The sequence below is a fragment of the Telmatherina bonti genome (assembly GCF_933228915.1).
Source record: "Telmatherina bonti genome assembly, chromosome: 17".
NCBI classification, from domain to species: domain Eukaryota; kingdom Metazoa; phylum Chordata; class Actinopteri; order Atheriniformes; family Telmatherinidae; genus Telmatherina; species Telmatherina bonti.
In genome coordinates, this window is record NC_136615.1 from 35,356,452 (window position 1) to 35,377,341 (window position 20,890).

At 48.3% G+C, this 20,890-nt stretch overlaps 1 protein-coding gene across 5 annotated transcripts in view; it reads left to right on the plus strand.

Moving 5' to 3' along the window:
- The first annotated feature begins 2,024 nt into the window (after nucleotides 1-2,024).
- sptan1 (spectrin alpha, non-erythrocytic 1) overlaps nucleotides 2,025-20,890 on the plus strand; it is a 42,920-nt gene continuing 24,054 nt past the window's right edge. For 4 of the 5 annotated variants that reach the window (XM_079256436.1, XM_079256439.1, XM_079256437.1 and 1 more), the window contains exons 1-8: nucleotides 2,046-2,119; nucleotides 4,408-4,455; nucleotides 16,227-16,466; nucleotides 16,546-16,671; nucleotides 18,393-18,533; nucleotides 19,865-20,145; nucleotides 20,457-20,601; nucleotides 20,670-20,824. In XM_079256436.1, coding sequence (XP_079112562.1) covers nucleotides 4,426-4,455; nucleotides 16,227-16,466; nucleotides 16,546-16,671; nucleotides 18,393-18,533; nucleotides 19,865-20,145; nucleotides 20,457-20,601; nucleotides 20,670-20,824 — 1,118 coding nt within the window. In that variant the 5' untranslated portion in view covers nucleotides 2,046-2,119; nucleotides 4,408-4,425. Of the gene's footprint in view, nucleotides 2,120-4,407; nucleotides 4,456-16,226; nucleotides 16,467-16,545; nucleotides 16,672-18,392; nucleotides 18,534-19,864; nucleotides 20,146-20,456; nucleotides 20,602-20,669; nucleotides 20,825-20,890 lie in introns of all 5 variants that reach the window. The other variant, XM_079256438.1, reaches the window with a different exon arrangement.

Genomic DNA, 20,890 nt, shown 5'->3' on the forward strand with positions numbered 1-20,890 from the left:
CTGCGTACCGCCAGACTGCGTACCACCAGACTGGTACCACCAGACTGCGTACCGCCAGACTGGTACCACCAGACTGCGTACCGCCAGACTGCGTACCGCCAGACTGCGTACCGCCAGACTGCGTACCGCCAGACTGGTACCGCCAGACTGGTACCGCCAGACTGCGTACCGCCAGACTGGTACCGCCAGACTGCGTACCGCCAGACTGCGTACCGCCAGACTGGTACCGCCAGACTGGGTACCGCCAGACTGCGTACCGCCAGACTGCGTACCGCCAGACTGGGTACCGCCAGACTGGGTACCGCCAGACTGCGTACCGCCAGACTGGTACCGCCAGACTGCGTACCGCCAGACTGGTACCGCCAGACTGCGTACCACCAGACTGCGTACCACCAGACTGCGTACCGCCAGACTGGGTACCGCCAGACTGCGTACCGCCAGACTGGTACCGCCAGACTGCGTACCACCAGACTGCGTACCACCAGACTGCGTACCGCCAGACTGGGTACCACCAGACTGCGTACCGCCAGACTGGTACCACCAGACTGCGTACCGCCAGACTGCGTACCGCCAGACTGGTACCGCCAGACTGGTACCACCAGACTGCGTACCGCCAGACTGGTACCGCCAGACTGCATACCGCCAGACTGGTACCGCCAGACTGCGTACCGCCAGACTGGTACCACCAGACTGCGTACCGCCAGACTGCGTACCGCCAGACTGGTACCACCAGACTGCGTACCGCCAGACTGCGTACCGCCAGACTGGTACCACCAGACTGCGTACCGCCAGACTGCGTACCGCCAGACTGCGTACCGCCAGACTGGTACCACCAAGCTGTTACCTCCAGACTGCATACCGCCAGGCTGCGTACCGCCACCAGACACTTCATATCCAGTCCAGTCCAGTAGTCCCATTCTGTAGTCCACAGTCCCATTCTGTAGTCCACAGTCCCATTCTGTAGTCCACAGTCCCATTCTGTAGTCCAGTAGTCCCATTCTGTAGTCCACAGTCCCATTCTGTAGTCCACAGTCCCATTCTGTAGTCCACAGTCCCATTCTTTAGTCCACAGTCCCATTCTGTAGTCCAGTAGTCCCATTCTATAGTCCACAGTCCCATTCTGTAGTCCAGTAGTCCCATTCTATAGTCCACAGTCCCATTCTGTAGTCCAGTAGTCCCATTCTGTAGTCCAGTAGTCCAGTGAAGAAAGTCTGAATGTGATGAAGTATTTATCTTTGACTGTAATTTTTAAAAATCAGTTTATTTACTGAATTAAAAATTAAACCCTTCTCACTATTTCTGGTGCTCGTTTTTCTTACATAAATATATCTATATTTACCTTTTAAATGAAAAATGTCCAAATGAAAAAATAGAAAAAGCCCTATTTTTTTATATGAGGCTGTGGTGCTTAATCTTTTTGTAACATAGTACCCCTTGTAAAATATTTTTTCAGCCAAGTACCTTAACCACTGCTAAGTATTTTTTGGTCAGAAAAAAACATGAAATACAGCATTTTGCAAGTTGTGTTTGGTTTATAAAACTTTAAGCGTGCACATCTCTACTACGCTTCAACCAGGCCTCCATCATGTGCGTTGTCAGGGCGACAGTGACTAATGGATATGATTTGGCTCGTAACAGGTGGGGTTCAATTCACATCAGAATGTGGGATTTTGGGAGGAATCATATGGTGTAAATCTAAATGTAAATTCAGTTTATGAATATACACTTACATTTATAATATTATATTATTCGATCTAAGGACGGTTTAAAGGAAACAAAAAGATATATGTTTTCTAAAAGTTACTGTACCCCCTGGAATGCGTTGACGTACCCCAACTTGAGAAACAGTGCTGTAAGGGATTCTTCTTCGGGCTTTTCCGGCGCTTTTCGGCTCTTTCCAGGATTCTTCTTCGGGCTTTTCCGGCGCTGTTCGGCTCTTTCCGGGATTCTTCTTCGGGCTTTACCGGCGCTGTTCGGCTCTTTCCGTACATCTGCAGCGCATTACGTCACGTTGGAGTGAAAAACAACGCCTCTGAGCAGCATCCTCCAACAACCATCATCGTCACCGATCCGGCAGGACAGACACCGCTCGTTAGCGCTTTCGCAAAGAAAATCTGAGGTATGTTGTGTTTTAACTGGTTTCAGACCAGTAATACAGACTAATTACAGAATATTTATCAGGTTTTCAGCCACTTCTATTTTCTTTTCATTTTCACTGTGTCCGGGCTGCGGACGCGTCGCTGGCTTGGTGGGGTATGATAACTAGTTCAAGCCATGTTTGCTAAATATTCACAACGGTTTTTTTTTTTTTTTTTTACCAAAAACAAATGCATTTGCTCTCAGCCCGTCTGTTTATTCCAAAGGAGATTTAGGAAAAGGAAAAGATGTTGCTATTAGCATGAGCCGAGGTGCTAATAGCCATGTTAGCTTGGCCTGATCGAGGTTTACAGTCAGATAACACCGAACCATATGTCAACTAAAGCTTTTATCATGTGTTTTTATCCGCTGAATTTCTTTTATATCTTTAAATAATCCACAGAATATGATGTGCTTTCTGTTCGTGGCGGTTAGATGCTGTTTAAAGAGGTCTGGACATTAGCGGCCCGTTTGCAGGATCCATTAACTGGAGATTAACATCTGTCCCACAGACATGATATCGAGGACAGGTTTTCATGTTCTGTGTTTTAAGGTTAATAACATATAAATGCTGTAAAACGGCTCGGTTTGGGAGCTGGGTTGCATGAGTTTGGAAGGGTGACGCCCAGCTGCCCCCCTCCCGGGTTAAACACAGTTTATTTCAGGCTTCTTCACTCTGACAACACGCTGTGGTGGACCATTACTCCCATTTAGTAAACCAGTTAAAGAACTGGTCATCACCAGGCCTATTGGTTTCCATTTGGCTGCAAATCCAGGATATAAAGTCTTTGTGCCGTCTCATGACCCCTGGATGTGACTGCTGAGCCAGCTGGGGTTTGTCAGGGAGGGGCCAGCTTCCACCCCGCAGCTCAGTATAAAACCCAGTAACCAGAACTGGGATTAAAGTCCACACTGTGGACGCGCCAGTCTGATATGCCAGGTCATCATTGTAAATGTTGTTCTCAGCTGATTTTACCTGGTTAAATACATGAAAATATACGAAAGGTAATAAAAATGTGTGTTTATTAAAACTTTCAGTGAGATACAGTTTAATGACGTTGAGTATGATCTTTGGTTTAGTTGTTATAGACCTTGTTGTCACCATCAGTATGAAAATATCTGGATTAAACTGACTAAAATATCACATTTCCACCGGTTTTCCTGCTATCAGATCATTTGCAGGATGACAGTGTTACTGAAGCCATCTTCACTTTGTTAATAAAGACTCTAAAGACATTTTTTTTCTGATTTAGCAATAAATAAAAAAGATTTTTCCCCATTCTTAGACCTGGGCTCTCGACAGGACAACCTGCAAAAAAATGAAAATACAAATTCCATGTGATGTTTGTGCCGTACCTCTGATGATGGGGAGCCAGAGCCGGTGCATTAAACCTAAGTGCTTTCATTTCAGTTGATGACAGGCGAGTATTTTACTTTGCAAATGTTCCAGGCAGCGTTTGTCATGTCTGAAATCCATTATATGTAATGGAGGCTGTTAGGGAGGGTGCAGCCAGCGAATACTCAGCTCTGTCAGTGCTGTTGGAGACAATTTGCAGCATTTAGAAACAGGTGACCTCGCTTTTTCACCATGTCTGCACTGTAACATCTTAATGGCCTACATAGAAAATAGGTCCTTGTCTCCCGGGTTGCCAGGTTTGTTACGGAGCTCTCTGGATAACTGGCTCAGACTTTGCATCGGTCAACCTTCAAGGTCATTTTTCACTCCGTTTCTGACCTTGAATCTGGTCGAGTTTCACCACGTCGGATGATTTTATTCACAAGTTTTTCTTAAAAACATTTGAAGTTCAAATTTTAGTTTTTCTTCAAGTTCAATGTGACACGTGGGACAAATGTATGACCCTTTCAGGACCAAAGCATCCTCCCCAAAAGCTGCCATGAACACATTACAGACCATAAACAATAAACCAAGTTCAGTCCCGATCAGAACGACCCAGTCTGTAATTATTCAGATTAGTTTAACCCATGTAATCAATGCCAACTTTATTACATAATTTCTGGTGTGTTTTTCTTTCCATACTAGCATTTAAAGGGTTAAAATAATTTAGATAATTTCATATTTGGTTGTTCAAACTCAGACTTAAGTTAATTTAGTGATTTGTTCCTAAAACTCTAGATCTCTTACGTGTTTTTTTTATTTCTATAAAACAGTGACGTTGCGTCATTAAACGGGTGTGTGTGGGTGGTGGGGGGTCATCTTAAAGTGACCCACAGGGATTGATGGTTGTGTTTATTGTCATGTTCTTTATCAAGCCGGCACAGATTCCCAGCATGTCGACGTTTATTAAACCCAAACTGAAGGTAAAAACCGCCGAGTGGTGCCAGCTTGTCTCTGACTGTGTGGACTCCTTGTCTGGGACCGCAGGGGGTCGGACTGGGGAGGGTCAGTAAAGCCGGGTCGGTTCTGAGGGAGGGAGGAGGTGCGGAGCAGGGAGGCGCAGCGCCGGGCTGCATCTTCCTCTTCATACAGCTTAGTCACTGCAGGAGCACTGCGTCTGTTAGAGCTGCAGGGTAGATGTCAGGAGGAGACGCGTCTCATCCAGTCCACAGGATCCAGACCTGGTCTAGACTCTGTGGTCCAGGATCCAGACCTGGTCTAGACTCTGTGGTCCAGGATCCAGGAACATGTCTGATGTGTGTAACAGACCAGCTGGTGTTGGTCGGCTGATCTCTGCATGTTTGTCTGCTTTGGTTTCTGCTGACTCTCTGCTCTCATTCACTCTGTGTGTCTATGTGTGTGTCTGTGTGTGTGTGTGAGAGAGATTTTCCTGCATGGTTTTTGTCTCTGAGTGGTCTGTGTGGAAATGAAGTGAATCTTTCTGTATTTATTTTCCGAGTCTTTGCTACGAGTACGACTGAAACAGTCAGTAACCAGTACTACACCACCATAACCAGTACTACACCACCATAACAGTACTACACCACCATAACCAGTAGTAACCAGTACTACACCACCATAACCAGTAGTAACCAGTACTACACCACCATAACCAGTAGTAACCAGTACTACACCACCGTAACCAGTACTACACCACCGTAACCAGTACTACACCACCCTAACCAGTACTACACCACCGTAACCAGTACTACACCACCATAACCAGTAGTAACCAGTACTACACCACCGTAACCAGTACTACACCACCATAACCAGTAGTAACCAGTACTACACCACCCTAACCAGTACTACACCACCGTAACCAGTACTACACCACCGTAACCAGTACTACACCACCCTAACCAGTACTACACCACCGTAACCAGTACTACACCACCATAACCAGTACTACACCACCGTAACCAGTACTACACCACCATAACCAGTAGTAACCAGTACTACACCACCATAACCAGTACTACACCACCATAACCAGTAGTAACCAGTACTACACCACCATAACCAGTACTACACCACCATAACCAGTACTACACCACCGTAACCAGTACTACACCACCATAACCAGTAGTAACCAGTACTACACCACCGTAACCAATACTACACCACCGTAACCAGTACTACACCACCATAACCAGTAGTAACCAGTACTACACCACCATAACCAGTACTACACCACCATAACCAGTAGTAACCAGTACTACACCACCATAACCAGTAGTAACCAGTACTACACCACCATAACCAGTACTACACCACCATAACCAGTAGTAACCAGTACTACACCACCGTAACCAGTACTACACCACTATAACAGTACTACACCACCCTAACCAGTACTACACCACCATAACCAGTACTACACCACCGTAACCAGTACTACACCACCATAACCAGTACTACACCACCGTGTCCAGTACTACACCACCGTGTCCAGTACTACACCACCCTAACCAGTACTACACCACCCTAACCAGTACTACACCACCATAACCAGTACTACACCACCATAACCAGTACTACACCACCATAACCAGTAGTAACCAGTACTACACCACCGTAACCAGTACTACACCACTATAACAGTACTACACCACCCTAACCAGTACTACACCACCATAACCAGTACTACACCACCGTAACCAGTACTACACCACCATAACCAGTACTACACCACCGTGTCCAGTACTACACCACCGTGTCCAGTACTACACCACCGTGTCCAGTACTACACCACCGTAACCAGTACTACACCACCATAACCAGTAGTAACCAGTACTACACCACCATAACCAGTACTACACCACCATAACCAGTAGTAACCAGTACTACACCACCCTAACCAGTACTACACCACCCTAACCAGTACTACACCACCCTAACCAGTACTACACCACCGTAACCAGTACTACACCACCATAACCAGTACTACACCACCGTGTCCAGTACTACACCACCATAACCAGTAGTAACCAGTACTACACCACCGTAACCAGTACTACACCACCGTAACCAGTACTACACCACTATAACAGTACTACACCACTATAACAGTACTACACCACTATAACAGTACTACACCACCGTAACCAGTACTACACCACCATAACCAGTAGTAACCAGTACTACACCACCGTAACCAGTACTACACCACCGTAACCAGTACTACACCACCCTAACCAGTACTACACCACCGTAACCAGTACTACACCACCGTAACCAGTACTACACCACCGTAACCAGTACTACACCACCATAACCAGTAGTAACCAGTACTACACCACCGTAACCAGTACTACACCACTATAACAGTACTACACCACCATAACCAGTACTACACCACCGTGTCCAGTACTACACCACCCTAACCAGTAGTAACCAGTACTACACCACCATAACCAGTACTACACCACCATAACCAGTAGTAACCAGTACTACACCACTATAACAGTACTACACCACCGTAACCAGTACTACACCACCGTAACCAGTACTACACCACCGTGTCCAGTACTACACCACCATAACCAGTACTACACCACCATAACCAGTACTACACCACCGTGTCCAGTACTACACCACCGTAACCAGTACTACACCACCATAACAGTACTACACCACCATAACCAGTAGTAACCAGTACTACACCACCGTAACCAGTACTACACCACCGTAACCAGTACTACACCACCGTGTCCAGTACTACACCACCGTGTCCAGTACTACACCACCGTAACCAGTACTACACCACCGTAACCAGTACTACACCACCGTGTCCAGTACTACACCACCGTAACCAGTACTACACCACCATAACAGTACTACACTACCATAACCATTACTACACCACCATAACCAGTAGTAACCAGTACTACACCACCATAACCATTACTACACCACCATAACCACCGTAACCAGTACTACACCACTATAACAGTACTACACCACCCTAACCAGTACTACACCATTAACCAGTACTACACCACCATAACCAGTAGTAACCAGTACTACACCACCGTAACCAGTACTACACCATAACCAGTACTACACCACAGTAACCAGTACTACACCATAACCAGTACACCACCCTAACCAGTACTACACCACCCTAACCAGTACTACACCACCATAACCAGTAGTAACCAGTACTACACCACCGTAACCAGTAGTAACCAGTACTACACCACCGTAACCAGTACTACACCACCGTAACCAGTAGTAACCAGTACTACACCACCATAACCAGTACTACACCACCGTAACCAGTAGTAACCAGTACTACACCACCGTAACCAGTACTACACCACCGTAACCAGTAGTAACCAGTACTACACCACCATAACCATTACTACACCACCATAACCACCGTAACCAGTACTACACCACTATAACAGTACTACACCACCGTAACCAGTACTACACCACCGTAACCAGTACTACACCATAACCAGTACTACACCACCATAACCAGTAGTAACTAGTACTACACCACCGTAACCAGTACTACACCACCATAACCAGTAGTAACCAGTACTACACCACCGTAACCAGTACTACACCACTATAACAGTACTACACCACCGTAACCAGTACTACACCACCATAACCAGTACTACACCACCGTAACCAGTACTACACCACCATAACCAGTACTACACCACCGTGTCCAGTACTACACCACCATAACCAGTACTACACCACCGTGTCCAGTACTACACCACCGTAACCAGTACTACACCACCCTAACCAGTACTACACCACCCTAACCAGTAGTAACCAGTACTACACCACCATAACCAGTACTACACCACCATAACCAGTACTACACCACTACTACACCACCCTAACCAGTACTACACCACCATAACCAGTACTACACCACCATAACCAGTACTACACCACCGTAACCAGTACTACACCACCGTGTCCAGTACTACACCACCATAACCAGTACTACACCACCATAACCAGTACTACACCACCGTGTCCAGTACTACACCACCATAACCAGTACTACACCACCCTAACCAGTACTACACCACCATAACCAGTACTACACCACCATAACCAGTACTACACCACCATAACCAGTAGTAACCAGTAGTAACCAGTACTACACCACCGTAACCAGTACTACACCACTATAACAGTACTACACCACTATAACAGTACTACACCACCGTAAACAGTACTACACCACCGTAACCAGTACTACACCACCGTAACCAGTAGTAACCAGTACTACACCACCGTAACCAGTACTACACCACTATAACAGTACTACACCACCATAACCAGTACTACACCACCATAACCAGTACTACACCACCATAACCAGTACTACACCACCGTAACCAGTACTACACCACCGTAACCAGTAGTAACCAGTACTACACCACCCTAACCAGTACTACACCACCATAACCAGTAGTAACCAGTACTACACCACCGTAACCAGTACTACACCACCCTAACCAGTACTACACCACCGTGTCCAGTACTACACCACCATAACCAGTACTACACCACCATAACCAGTACTACACCACCATAACCAGTACTACACCACCGTAACCAGTACTACACCACCATAACAGTACTACACCACCATAACCAGTAGTAACCAGTACTACACCACCGTAACCAGTACTACACCACCCTAACCAGTACTACACCACCGTGTCCAGTACTACACCACCATAACCAGTACTACACCACCGTAACCAGTACTACACCACCGTAACCAGTAGTAACCAGTACTACACCACCGTAACCAGTACTACACCACCGTAACCAGTAGTAACCAGTACTACACCACCATAACCATTACTACACCACCATAACCACCGTAACCAGTACTACACCACTATAACAGTACTACACCACCGTAACCAGTACTACACCACTATAACAGTACTACACCACCATAACCAGTACTACACCACCGTAACCAGTACTACACCACCGTAACCAGTACTACACCATAACCAGTACTACACCACCATAACCAGTAGTAACTAGTACTACACCACCGTAACCAGTACTACACCACCATAACCAGTAGTAACCAGTACTACACCACCATAACCAGTACTACACCACCATAACCAGTAGTAACCAGTACTACACCACCGTAACCAGTACTACACCACTATAACAGTACTACACCACCGTAACCAGTACTACACCACCCTAACCAGTACTACACCACCCTAACCAGTACTACACCACCATAACCAGTACTACACCACCGTAACCAGTACTACACCACCCTAACCAGTACTACACCACCATAACCAGTAGTAACCAGTACTACACCACTACTACACCACCCTAACCAGTACTACACCACCATAACCAGTACTACACCACCATAACCAGTACTACACCACCGTAACCAGTACTACACCACCATAACCAGTACTACACCACCGTGTCCAGTACTACACCACCGTGTCCAGTACTACACCACCATAACCAGTACTACACCACCGTGTCCAGTACTACACCACCATAACCAGTACTACACCACCGTAACCAGTACTACACCACCCTAACCAGTACTACACCACCCTAACCAGTACTACACCACCCTAACCAGTAGTAACCAGTACTACACCACCATAACCATTACTACACCACCATAACCACCGTAACCAGTACTACACCACTATAACAGTACTACACCACCGTAACCAGTACTACACCACCGTAACCAGTACTACACCACTATAACAGTACTACACCACCGTAACCAGTACTACACCACCGTAACCAGTACTACACCACCGTAACCAGTACTACACCACCATAACCAGTAGTAACTAGTACTACACCACCGTAACCAGTACTACACCACCATAACCAGTAGTAACCAGTACTGCACCACCATAACCAGTACTACACCACCATAACCAGTAGTAACCAGTACTACACCACCGTAACCAGTACTACACCACTATAACAGTACTACACCACCGTAACCAGTACTACACCACCCTAACCAGTACTACACCACCCTAACCAGTACTACACCACCGTGTCCAGTACTACACCACCGTGTCCAGTACTACACCACCCTAACCAGTACTACACCACCCTAACCAGTACTACACCACCCTAACCAGTAGTAACCAGTACTACACCACCATAACCAGTACTACACCACCATAACCAGTACCACACCACTACTACACCACCCTAACCAGTACTACACCACCCTAACCAGTACTACACCACCGTAACCAGTACTACACCACCGTAACCAGTACTACACCACCGTGTCCAGTACTACACCACCGTAACCAGTACTACACCACCCTAACCAGTAGTAACCAGTACTACACCACCATAACCAGTACTACACCACCATAACCAGTAGTAACCAGTACTACACCACCGTAACCAGTACTACACCACTATAACAGTACTACACCACCATAACCAGTAGTAACCAGTACTACACCACCGTAACCAGTACTACACCACTATAACAGTACTACACCACTATAACAGTACTACACCACTATAACAGTACTACACCACCGTAACCAGTACTACACCACCATAACCAGTACTACACCACCGTAACCAGTACTACACCACCATAACCAGTAGTAACCAGTACTACACCACCATAACCAGTACTACACCACCATAACCAGTACTACACCACCGTGTCCAGTACTACACCACCCTAACCAGTAGTAACCAGTACTACACCACCATAACCAGTACTACACCACCATAACCAGTAGTAACCAGTACTACACCACTATAACAGTACTACACCACCGTAACCAGTACTACACCACCCTAACCAGTACTACACCACCCTAACCAGTACTACACCACCGTAACCAGTACTACACCACCGTGTCCAGTACTACACCACCATAACCAGTACTACACCACCGTGTCCAGTACTACACCACCATAACCAGTACTACACCACCGTAACCAGTACTACACCACCATAACAGTACTACACCACCATAACCAGTAGTAACCAGTACTACACCACCATAACCAGTACTACACCACTGTGTCCAGTACTACACCACCGTAACCAGTACTACACCACCGTAACCAGTAGTAACCAGTACTACACTACCATAACCATTACTACACCACCATAACCAGTAGTAACCAGTACTACACCACCATAACCATTACTACACCACCATAACCACCGTAACCAGTACTACACCACTATAACAGTACTACACCACCCTAACCAGTACTACACCATAACCAGTACTACGCCACCATAACCAGTAGTAACCAGTACTACACCACCGTAACCAGTACTACACCACAGTAACCAGTACTACACCATAACCAGTACTACACCACCCTAACCAGTACTACACCACCCTAACCAGTACTACACCACCCTAACCAGTAGTAACCAGTACTACACCACCATAACCAGTACTACACCACCGTAACCAGTAGTAACCAGTACTACACCACCATAACCAGTACTACACCACCGTAACCAGTAGTAACCAGTACTACACCACCATAACCACCGTAACCAGTACTACACCACCGTAACCAGTACTACACCACCGTAACCAGTACTACACCACCATAACCAGTAGTAACTAGTACTACACCACCGTAACCAGTACTACACCACCATAACCAGTAGTAACCAGTGCTACACCACCATAACAGTACTACACCACCATAACCAGTACTACACCACAGTAACCAGTACTACACCACCATAACCAGTAGTAACCAGTACTACACCACCATAACCAGTACTACACCACCATAACCAGTAGTAACCAGTACTACACCACCGTAACCAGTACAACACCACCGTAACCAGTACAACACCACCGTAACCAGTACAACACCATTTTAACCAGTGCTAACTAGTAAACATGCGTCCAGTCCAGCGGTTGGTGTTGATGGGATCATGGTGATGTGGTTTCGTCGTTCCCAGTTTGGATTTAACTGGTGGAGTGTGTCGGCAGTGTAAATAGTAGAGGTGGGAAAATCGAATCATCAGAAAATCAAAAAATGGGGTTTTTTGTTTCACAATTTTAAATTCAATTAAATAAAATTAATCCACAAACATTTTTTTGTAATTTTTATTGATCCTTTAACGTGTCTTCTCGGCGTTAAAGCAGCAGAATGATGGTCTGGATACTGGGTTCTCTCTTCACTGAAATCAGGAAAAATAACGAGCAAAAATCACAATTGCAATTTAAATAGAATCGGCACCCAAAAAAATCGAATCGAATCGGGACAAAAGTGTATGGTCAGCGTTAGTAAGGCGGGGGTTGTTTCGGCTCTGTGCAGACGGTGGGGGCCGGTGGCGGCCGGCGGCGGCCGACGGCGGCGCTTCCTCTCCATCCTGATGCATTTAGCAGAAATGAAGCCATGTCTTCGTCGTCCCGGGAGCTTCATAGATGCTTTTATGCATTTATAGACGGCCCAGTCCAGCCTGAAACATGTGATCCGTTCCACTTATTGATCTGCGTCACGGAGGAGGATTTCCTCCCTTCCGGCGTCCTCCAACCTGCTGGTAATAAATACGTGGTTTCACATGACGACCAGTCACAATGGTGGTGTTTGTTTCAGCAGCTGGATGGACCGTCTGCGCTGTCGTAGGAGTCTGTCGCTCCACATGCTGTCGATCCTCAGGAAGGAGCTGCTTTCAGCCTTCTGCTTCCACACGGACTAAAATGTTGACGTGAAGTTTGTAAAAGTGGACGATCATCTTGTTCACTGCTGGTGTACAGTAGCCCCTCCCCCACCCGTCCCCCAGCAGCGGTAAATGCAGAGTGTGTGTGTGTTTGCTGCAGAGAGGAAGCGCTCTGGAAGCTCTTATCTCCTGAAACATGATGGTGGACGTGCTTATCAGCCATGGCAGCGTTGTGTTCAGGGCTCGCACTGCCTGATCCGATCATTAGTCTCATCTTTCAGTTGGAGCTGGCAGAGTCTGCTTTACAAGCAGGTGGCTCACGGCATCGCCGTTGGAGCCGGCAGAGTCTGCTTTGCGAGCTGGTGGCTCACGGCATCGCCGTTGGAGCCGGCAGAGTCTGCTTTACGAGCAGGTGGCTCACGGCATCACAGTTGGAGCCGGCAGAGTCTGCTTTACAAGCAGGTGGCTCACGGCATCGCTGTTGGAGCCGGCAGAGTCTGCTTTACGAGCAGGTGGCTCGCTGCGTTGCCGTGGTTTCGGCGAGCAGCGTCCGTCATGTCTGCAGGTTGATCTGCTGCATTCCTGAGACAGATAAGGAACTACGTGGGAGCTGGAAGGGAGGTGTCAGCAGCAGGACTGCAGGGAGTTCCTGCATGTTTCAGTTTGATACGATGCGAGGTGAAGACCGGGGGGGGGGGGGCTTTACAACGTCCCCCTACGTCACACCCCACACCGCTGGAAGTGAAGAATCCAGGAAGTTTCAGAGAGACGTCTGCATGTAAAAGTTATACTTGTGTTGTAGTCCTGACAGCAGGAGGACGGTCTGAACCAGTTCTCCTCCTGCCTGACACATAAAAACCCACATCAGGGACTACCGCTGTCTTCTGGTCCCAGTCCTCCTGTGGGGGCCGGTTTCTGCCCCCATGCCGTATGTTTGACACCAGCGGTGGTTCAGTAAACATGCTTTCAGTAGGAATGAGGACGATAAAGTCGTCTTTCTGTGACCGCTGCAGCTTTCAGCGGTCACAGAACCGCTGAAAGCTGCAGCGGTCACAGAACCGCTGAAAGCTGTTCCCCCATTCAGTCAGGCTGAGCCCGCTAATCCTCCCCATTCAGAGCAGATCTGGACCAGGACCCTGTCCCCCGTCCATGGCTTTGTCTCCTGCTGTCGGTCGGCACCATCAACAGAAAGCCGGATGCTGAGCTCTGTCCTCAGATTCATGTCTCTGCTCCTCTCTGGGCTTTTTATGGGTCTTTCTGGTTTTGGGTTCATGTCGGGTCGGGGGGTGTTGTACGGTCTACCTCTGTGGACCGAACCCGGTCAGGATGTCCAGTTGTACGGTCTACCTCTGTGGACCGAACCCGGTCAGGATGTCCAGTTGTACGGTCTACCTCTGTGGACCGAACCCGGTCAGGATGTCCAGTTGTACGGTCTACCTCTGTGGACCGAACCCGGTCAGGATGTCCAGTTGTACGGTCTACCTCTGTGGACCGAACCCGGTCAGGATGTCCAGTTGTACGGTCTACCTCTGTGGACCGAACCCGGTCAGGATGTCCAGTTGTACGGTCTACCTCTGTGGACCGAACCCGGTCAGGATGTCCAGTTGTACGGTCTACCTCTGTGGACCGAATCCCGTCAGGATGTCCAGTTTATTCAGGGTTTGCTGATGTTTCTGGCCTCAGTCTGACAGAACAGCTCCAGCCTCGGCGGACATAAAGACTGACTGCAGCGCTCTCATTGTCTCCTCCACTCCATGTTGCCATGCATGTGGAATTTCCTCCCCCACCCCCTTCTGGCATTTTTAGTATCTCAGCTGCTGGCTCCTTGGTTGCAGAGCTTCAGACAGGGTGGGGGCTGTACACACTGTCCCAACATCCTGTTACTGTTGCCAAGTTACAGGGAGACGTTGGTCCGTTCTGAGAATAGAACTTATCTGGTCCGACTCCCATGTTAACAAGACCAACTTCACAGCAGGAATAAACATGTTTACAGCATGTAAACATGTAAACAAATAAACATGTTTACAGCCTGGTTCAAAAATCCATTTTAGGTTTAATAGGTCAGGTTTACCTTCATGACCACTGTGGGGGGAGTGGATTTTTTTCTAACTCCCCCTTTAAAAAGTAATTTAATCTTGAAGTTCGCCATATATAGGGGCGTGTCCTTTTGATTGACAGGTACCGATCTCCCGCTTCAAGTCAGAAGAACGTAGAACAACCGCGGTTTTTAGCCGGTTAACAACGTGACTTAGCTTTAGTCCGCTTACCTCCGTTAGCTGGTTAGCTTATCTCCAGGTTAGCTCGGTTAGCGCTTAGCTACAGAAAACTCGGAGTAAAACTCGGAGTTCGCTCGATGTCAATCATCCACCATGACGCTCACAGCCCCCCCTCTCAGCTCCACCTCTTTGCCCATATTTGTATTTTCTGGGAGAGACAACACACATGCCCCTGCCAAGATGGTGATGGTAGGAACCGCCCACCGAGCTTTTATTACAGGGCAAAGGATTACAGTTTAGCATCCCACCACAAGTACCAAAAGCAGCTTTGATAAACAATAAATTACCAAAACAAAAAAAAGGGAAAAATCTTCAAGCTGCATGTAGATAAAACTGAAGTGTTCCAGTCAGACCATGTTGGACACTAAGACCTCCGATACCACAGTCTGGAGATGATTGTACACCTTCAGCGACAGGTCAGACCTCACCGATCCGCGTCGGACCTCACAGATCCGCGTCGGACCTCACAGATCCGCGTCGGACCTCACAGATTCGCGTCGGACCTCACAGATCCGCGTCGGACCTCACAGATCCGCGTCGGACCTCACAGATCCGCGTCGGACCTCACAGATCCGCGTCGGACTCAGTTAGCAGCTTAGATGTTCGGGTTCCTGACAGTCCAACAGACGGAACCAGTCTGGAAAGCTCACAGGAGAAACTGGGAGGCTGGCAGAGCTGCGTCTGAACCGCGGAACATCGTTTTATGTTTAATGTTTTATGAAATCTGTTTTTCCAGAAAATGGACACCGCAGGAGGCAAAGTGCTGGAGACAGCCGAAGACATCCAGGAACGTCGGCAGCAGGTTTTGGACCGCTACCGGCGTTTCAAGGAGCTGTCCATCATGCGCCGGCAGAAGCTGGAAGACTCCTACCGCTTCCAGTTCTTCCGGCGGGATGCTGATGAGCTGGAGAAGTGGATCCAGGAGAAGCTCCAGATCGCGTCTGATGAGAGCTACAAGGACCCGTCCAACCTGCAGGTCTGGAGATGAAGCCTGGAGGAGATGCAGAATTCCTCCTCCGAGCAGAACCGTTACCTCCTGCATGTTCTCTCTGCAGGGCAAGCTGCAGAAACACCAGGCCTTCGAAGCGGAGGTTCAGGCCAACTCTGGGGCCATCGTCAAACTGGACGACACCGGGAACCTGATGATCACCGAGGGCCACTTCGCCTCCGAGACCATCAGAGTAAGTCCCATGGTGGAGAATGGCCATCAGCCGCACGTTACTGGGAGCGTTCCACACCCCCCATCTGGGATATAGTAAAACCAGCTTGTGTTCCAGTACAGTACTGGTTTACTTCCAGAGTCCGTATGTAGTGATGTAGCTTAGGCATGGCGGCGCCCGCGGTCTTAGCATTAGTCATAAAATAGCTGTATTTCTGCATTTATATTATTATTCAGTGTTTTTATTATTATTATTATTATTCAACACCTCATCACCAAAACAAGTTCATCGTCTGTAAAATGTTCAAAGATGATAAAAGTCTTTCTGATTCTAATTCTGATGTTGAAGTTAAGACGCCGCTGAACAGAGTGAGCTTGTTCCATCCTCCACGAGAAGCAAGAACAAGAAAAAACTTCTTGTTCATCAGGTCCATCCGTCCTCCAGGAGAAGCAGGTCTGCAGCGGGGAGGGGTCACTGCGGGGGGCGAAGTCTGCAGCGGGGAGGGGTCACTGCGGGGGGGCGAGGTCTGCAGCGAGGAGGGGTCACTGCGGGGGGCGATGTCTGCAGCGGGGAGGGGTCACTGCGGGGGGCGATGTCTGCAGCGGGGAGGGGTCACTGCGGGGGGCGATGTCTGCAGCGGGGAGGGGTCACTGCGGGGGGCGATGTCTGCAGCGGGGAGGGGTCACTGCGGGGGGCGATGTCTGCAGCGGGGAGGGGTCACTGCGGGGGGCGATGTCTGCAGCGGGGAGGGGTCACTGCGGGGGTGTTAACCACGCCCACCTCACATGTCCAACCAATCACACGATACTTCTCGCAGCCCTGCAAGAAAAAAGTTTTGCAGCCCGATGTGTCGAGAACTGTCTTTAAACACGTCCGGCAGAACAAAATGACGTCATTTTCTTCTGGAGCCTCGAGAACAAGAAGAAAGTTCCGGCTTCTCCTGGAAGATGGACCAAACTTTAGACGTGAATGTTTGATGCTCAGCAGCATCATGTTTCCCTCTCGCTCGCACTGCGACAGCGTTGCGACAGCGTCTGATTGGAAGGCATTGAAAAAGCAGAAGCAACACAGTTTTTGCACATGCTCAGATGTAAAACGTAAATAGATGCAGGCGGGTGTCGAGGTTTTGGGAGAAGTATAGATGAGTTCATTTGATTTCTGATAATCAAATGACTCTGTCTACATGATGAGTAATCTGATTACTGCAGGAGTCGATCAGATTGTCGGTGTGCATGTGAACAGGTCGCCTGCAGGCTGAATGGAATTGAAAAAACTTTATTAACTCAAAAGGAAAAGACAAAAAGTGAAGCTCCTAGAAACCGGGTAGTCCAGACTCCACCCTCGAGATCCGCCGTCCTGCTGGGTTCCAGTGTTTCCCTGCTCTGATCCAGTTCACTGGATCCAACAGCCTATGAAGTCCTGCACCATTCTGGTGTGTTGGAGCGGGGAAACATTGAAAAGCAGCAGGTGAGTGTGAGCTGAGGAGCAGAGCTGGACACTTAGCAGCCAACCAAAGCTGACTTTAACTCCCTGGATGTGGTTCAGTCCTACACGCCTTACCGGACTCAGCAGAGGCCCATAGTCACCAGCGTCAACATGGCTGAGTACATACAAGTGTGTTTCTCCTGGGTGCTTCACTGACCTTTCTCATTGTTGGATTTCATGACTCTGCTTTTCCGTTCTGGATTAAAAGCTTTGAATTCCACCAGACCTGAAGCATTTTCCTCTGTTGCCTGCACCAGACCCGTCTGGAGGAGCTGCACCGCCTGTGGGACCTCCTGCTGCAGAAGACCAAGGAGAAGGGCATGCGCCTGCTGCAGGCCCAGAAACTGGTCCAGTACCTGAGGGAGTGTGAAGACGCTCTGGACTGGATCAGTGACAAGGTTGGTGTGTGGAGCCTGTGAGTGTTTTCACACAGCTCTGTTGCAGGTCTGACGGACGTCTGCTGGTCTTCTCCTGCCTAACTCCTCTCTGGATCTTTCTGGTAGTTTTTTTAGTTGCTATGCCAACCAGACTAGTGATGCTGACAGAGTGTGGTGCATCATCGTGATTAATCACATTGTTACTTGCAAACTTCAACAATGATTCTGAAGTAAAGCGATCCTCCTGGAGATGGTTCCAACGACGGAGCCGGAAGCCTCCATCCTGAGACCTCTGCAGAACCAGCCGGGAAAAGCAAGCCATGTGAAAGCACAATGAATAAAGTGATGACAGTAACAATGATAATGACAATAATGACATAAAAGTAATAATAATACATTTTATTACATGATGACACTAAACAACAAAAACATCATGCATCTGAGGAAACAGCGATCCACTTTTTCACTTCAGATACAAAACCCGAGGTTTAGTATCGGCTGATACCAATCCAGGTGTAAAACGTTTTGTCCTCTCAGTGTAGGGCTGGAAAACGTTCCCATTCTTCATAAATACGAAGGATGAAGCAGATTTCTGTGGATCTGGTTCACTGCTGTGTTGCAGCAACATAATGTCAGATTTTGAGCTTTAATATGGCTTCATTTGCAACTTTGTTAAACAGAATTAAACAAATTAAAAATGTTTAAAACTGAAAAAAGATTCAATTAGAAATAAACAGTAATTATAATTGTGATTACCTCTTAAGGAAGCTGTAATTTGGCCGAGCAAGCAATCCAACTTGCATGAAAATATGAATGTTTAAGTAAACATTACTATAAGTAAAGGTTTTGTATAACAGATCCGGAATAGTCTCTGGCAGCCGTAATGAATGTGAACGATGTACGATACGCGTCTGATAAATAAATAAGATGTACAGTATGGGTCTGATAACTGTTACAACCAGGATCCAACACAAAAACACAATAATTAATCCTTACCTTACATGCCACAGGATCGGGATACAGTATCCCGGACAAGCCCCCAATTATGACAAACGTTCCTTCTATGTGCAAATGGAACAAAAACTGCAAAAAATCCTTTTATTTCCAGTAAACACGCTTCTCTCCATCACGGCGTCACCAGCTGCAGTCATTCATGCCAGCAGTAGCAGAACAGCAGAGAACCATCTTATTCATCACATTACTGGCTAAATGCCCTGTGATTGGCTGTTAGCTGTGTCCTCGCTGGCTGCAGGTGTACATCTGTCTGAAGCTCCTCGCACAGCATCACCACGTCTTGTGAACAGCCGCTAAATAAAGCCCCGCAGCTTACCGCAGTGTTTGTTTCCCTGCAGGAGGCCATGGCCACCTCCGAGGAGCTGGGGCAGGACCTGGAGCACGTGGAGCTTCTGCAGAAGAAGTTTGAGGAGTTCCAGACGGACCTGGCAGCACACGAGGAGCGCGTGAACGAGGTCAACCAGCTGGCGGCAAAACTGATCCAGGAAGCTCATCCCGAGGCGGAGCTCATTGTGCGGAAGCAGGACGAAGTGAACGCAGCCTGGCAGCGGTTGAAGGGTCTGGCCCAGCAGAGGCAGGCCCGGCTGTTCGGAGCTGCTGAAGTCCAGCGCTTCAACAGGTAGAAACCTCTGGAGAACATCTGCAGCGCTTCTAGCAGCTCCTCGCCGCAGACTGGGACCAGTCTGGTCTCTCTTCACACTACGGGCTCTTTTCCAGCCTGTAGGGTGTCAATAAACAGTGAGGCCGTTCCACCAGAAGGAGGAAGTCCAGGAGGCTGAATGTAACCATAACTCTGCTCTGGTGGCTGCCATCCATCCATCCATCCAGCCAGTGAAGACTAAACCAGTCTGAGGTTTCCTGCAGCTCGTAGGACCGTGTCGGGTCTGGCGGCGTTCTTGCTGGTGGTGATGAGTTTGCTTTTGTCTCCAGGGACGTGGACGAGACCATCAGCTGGATCAAGGAGAAGGAGCAGCTGATGGCGTCTGATGACTTTGGCCGTGACCTGGCCAGCGTTCAGGCTCTGCTGCGGAAACACGAGGGTCTGGAGAGAGACCTGGCAGCTCTGAAGGATAAGGTGGGACTCGTTCTGCTCCACACGATGAAGAGCGACCTCCACGTCACTAACCAGGTCTATTTAACCAGGTTAACACTCTGGGAGGCGACGCAGAGCGCCTGCAGCAGACACACCCGCAGAACGCTTCCCAGATCCATCTGAAGAAGGATGAACTGGTCACCAACTGGGAGCAGATCCGGACCCTGGCTGCGGAGCGCCACGCCCGCCTCAACGACTCTTACCAGTAGGCGTCCCGCCATGTTTACCCGAGCGGCGCGGTTGCCACGTGGTCACAGTGATGAAATGCTGT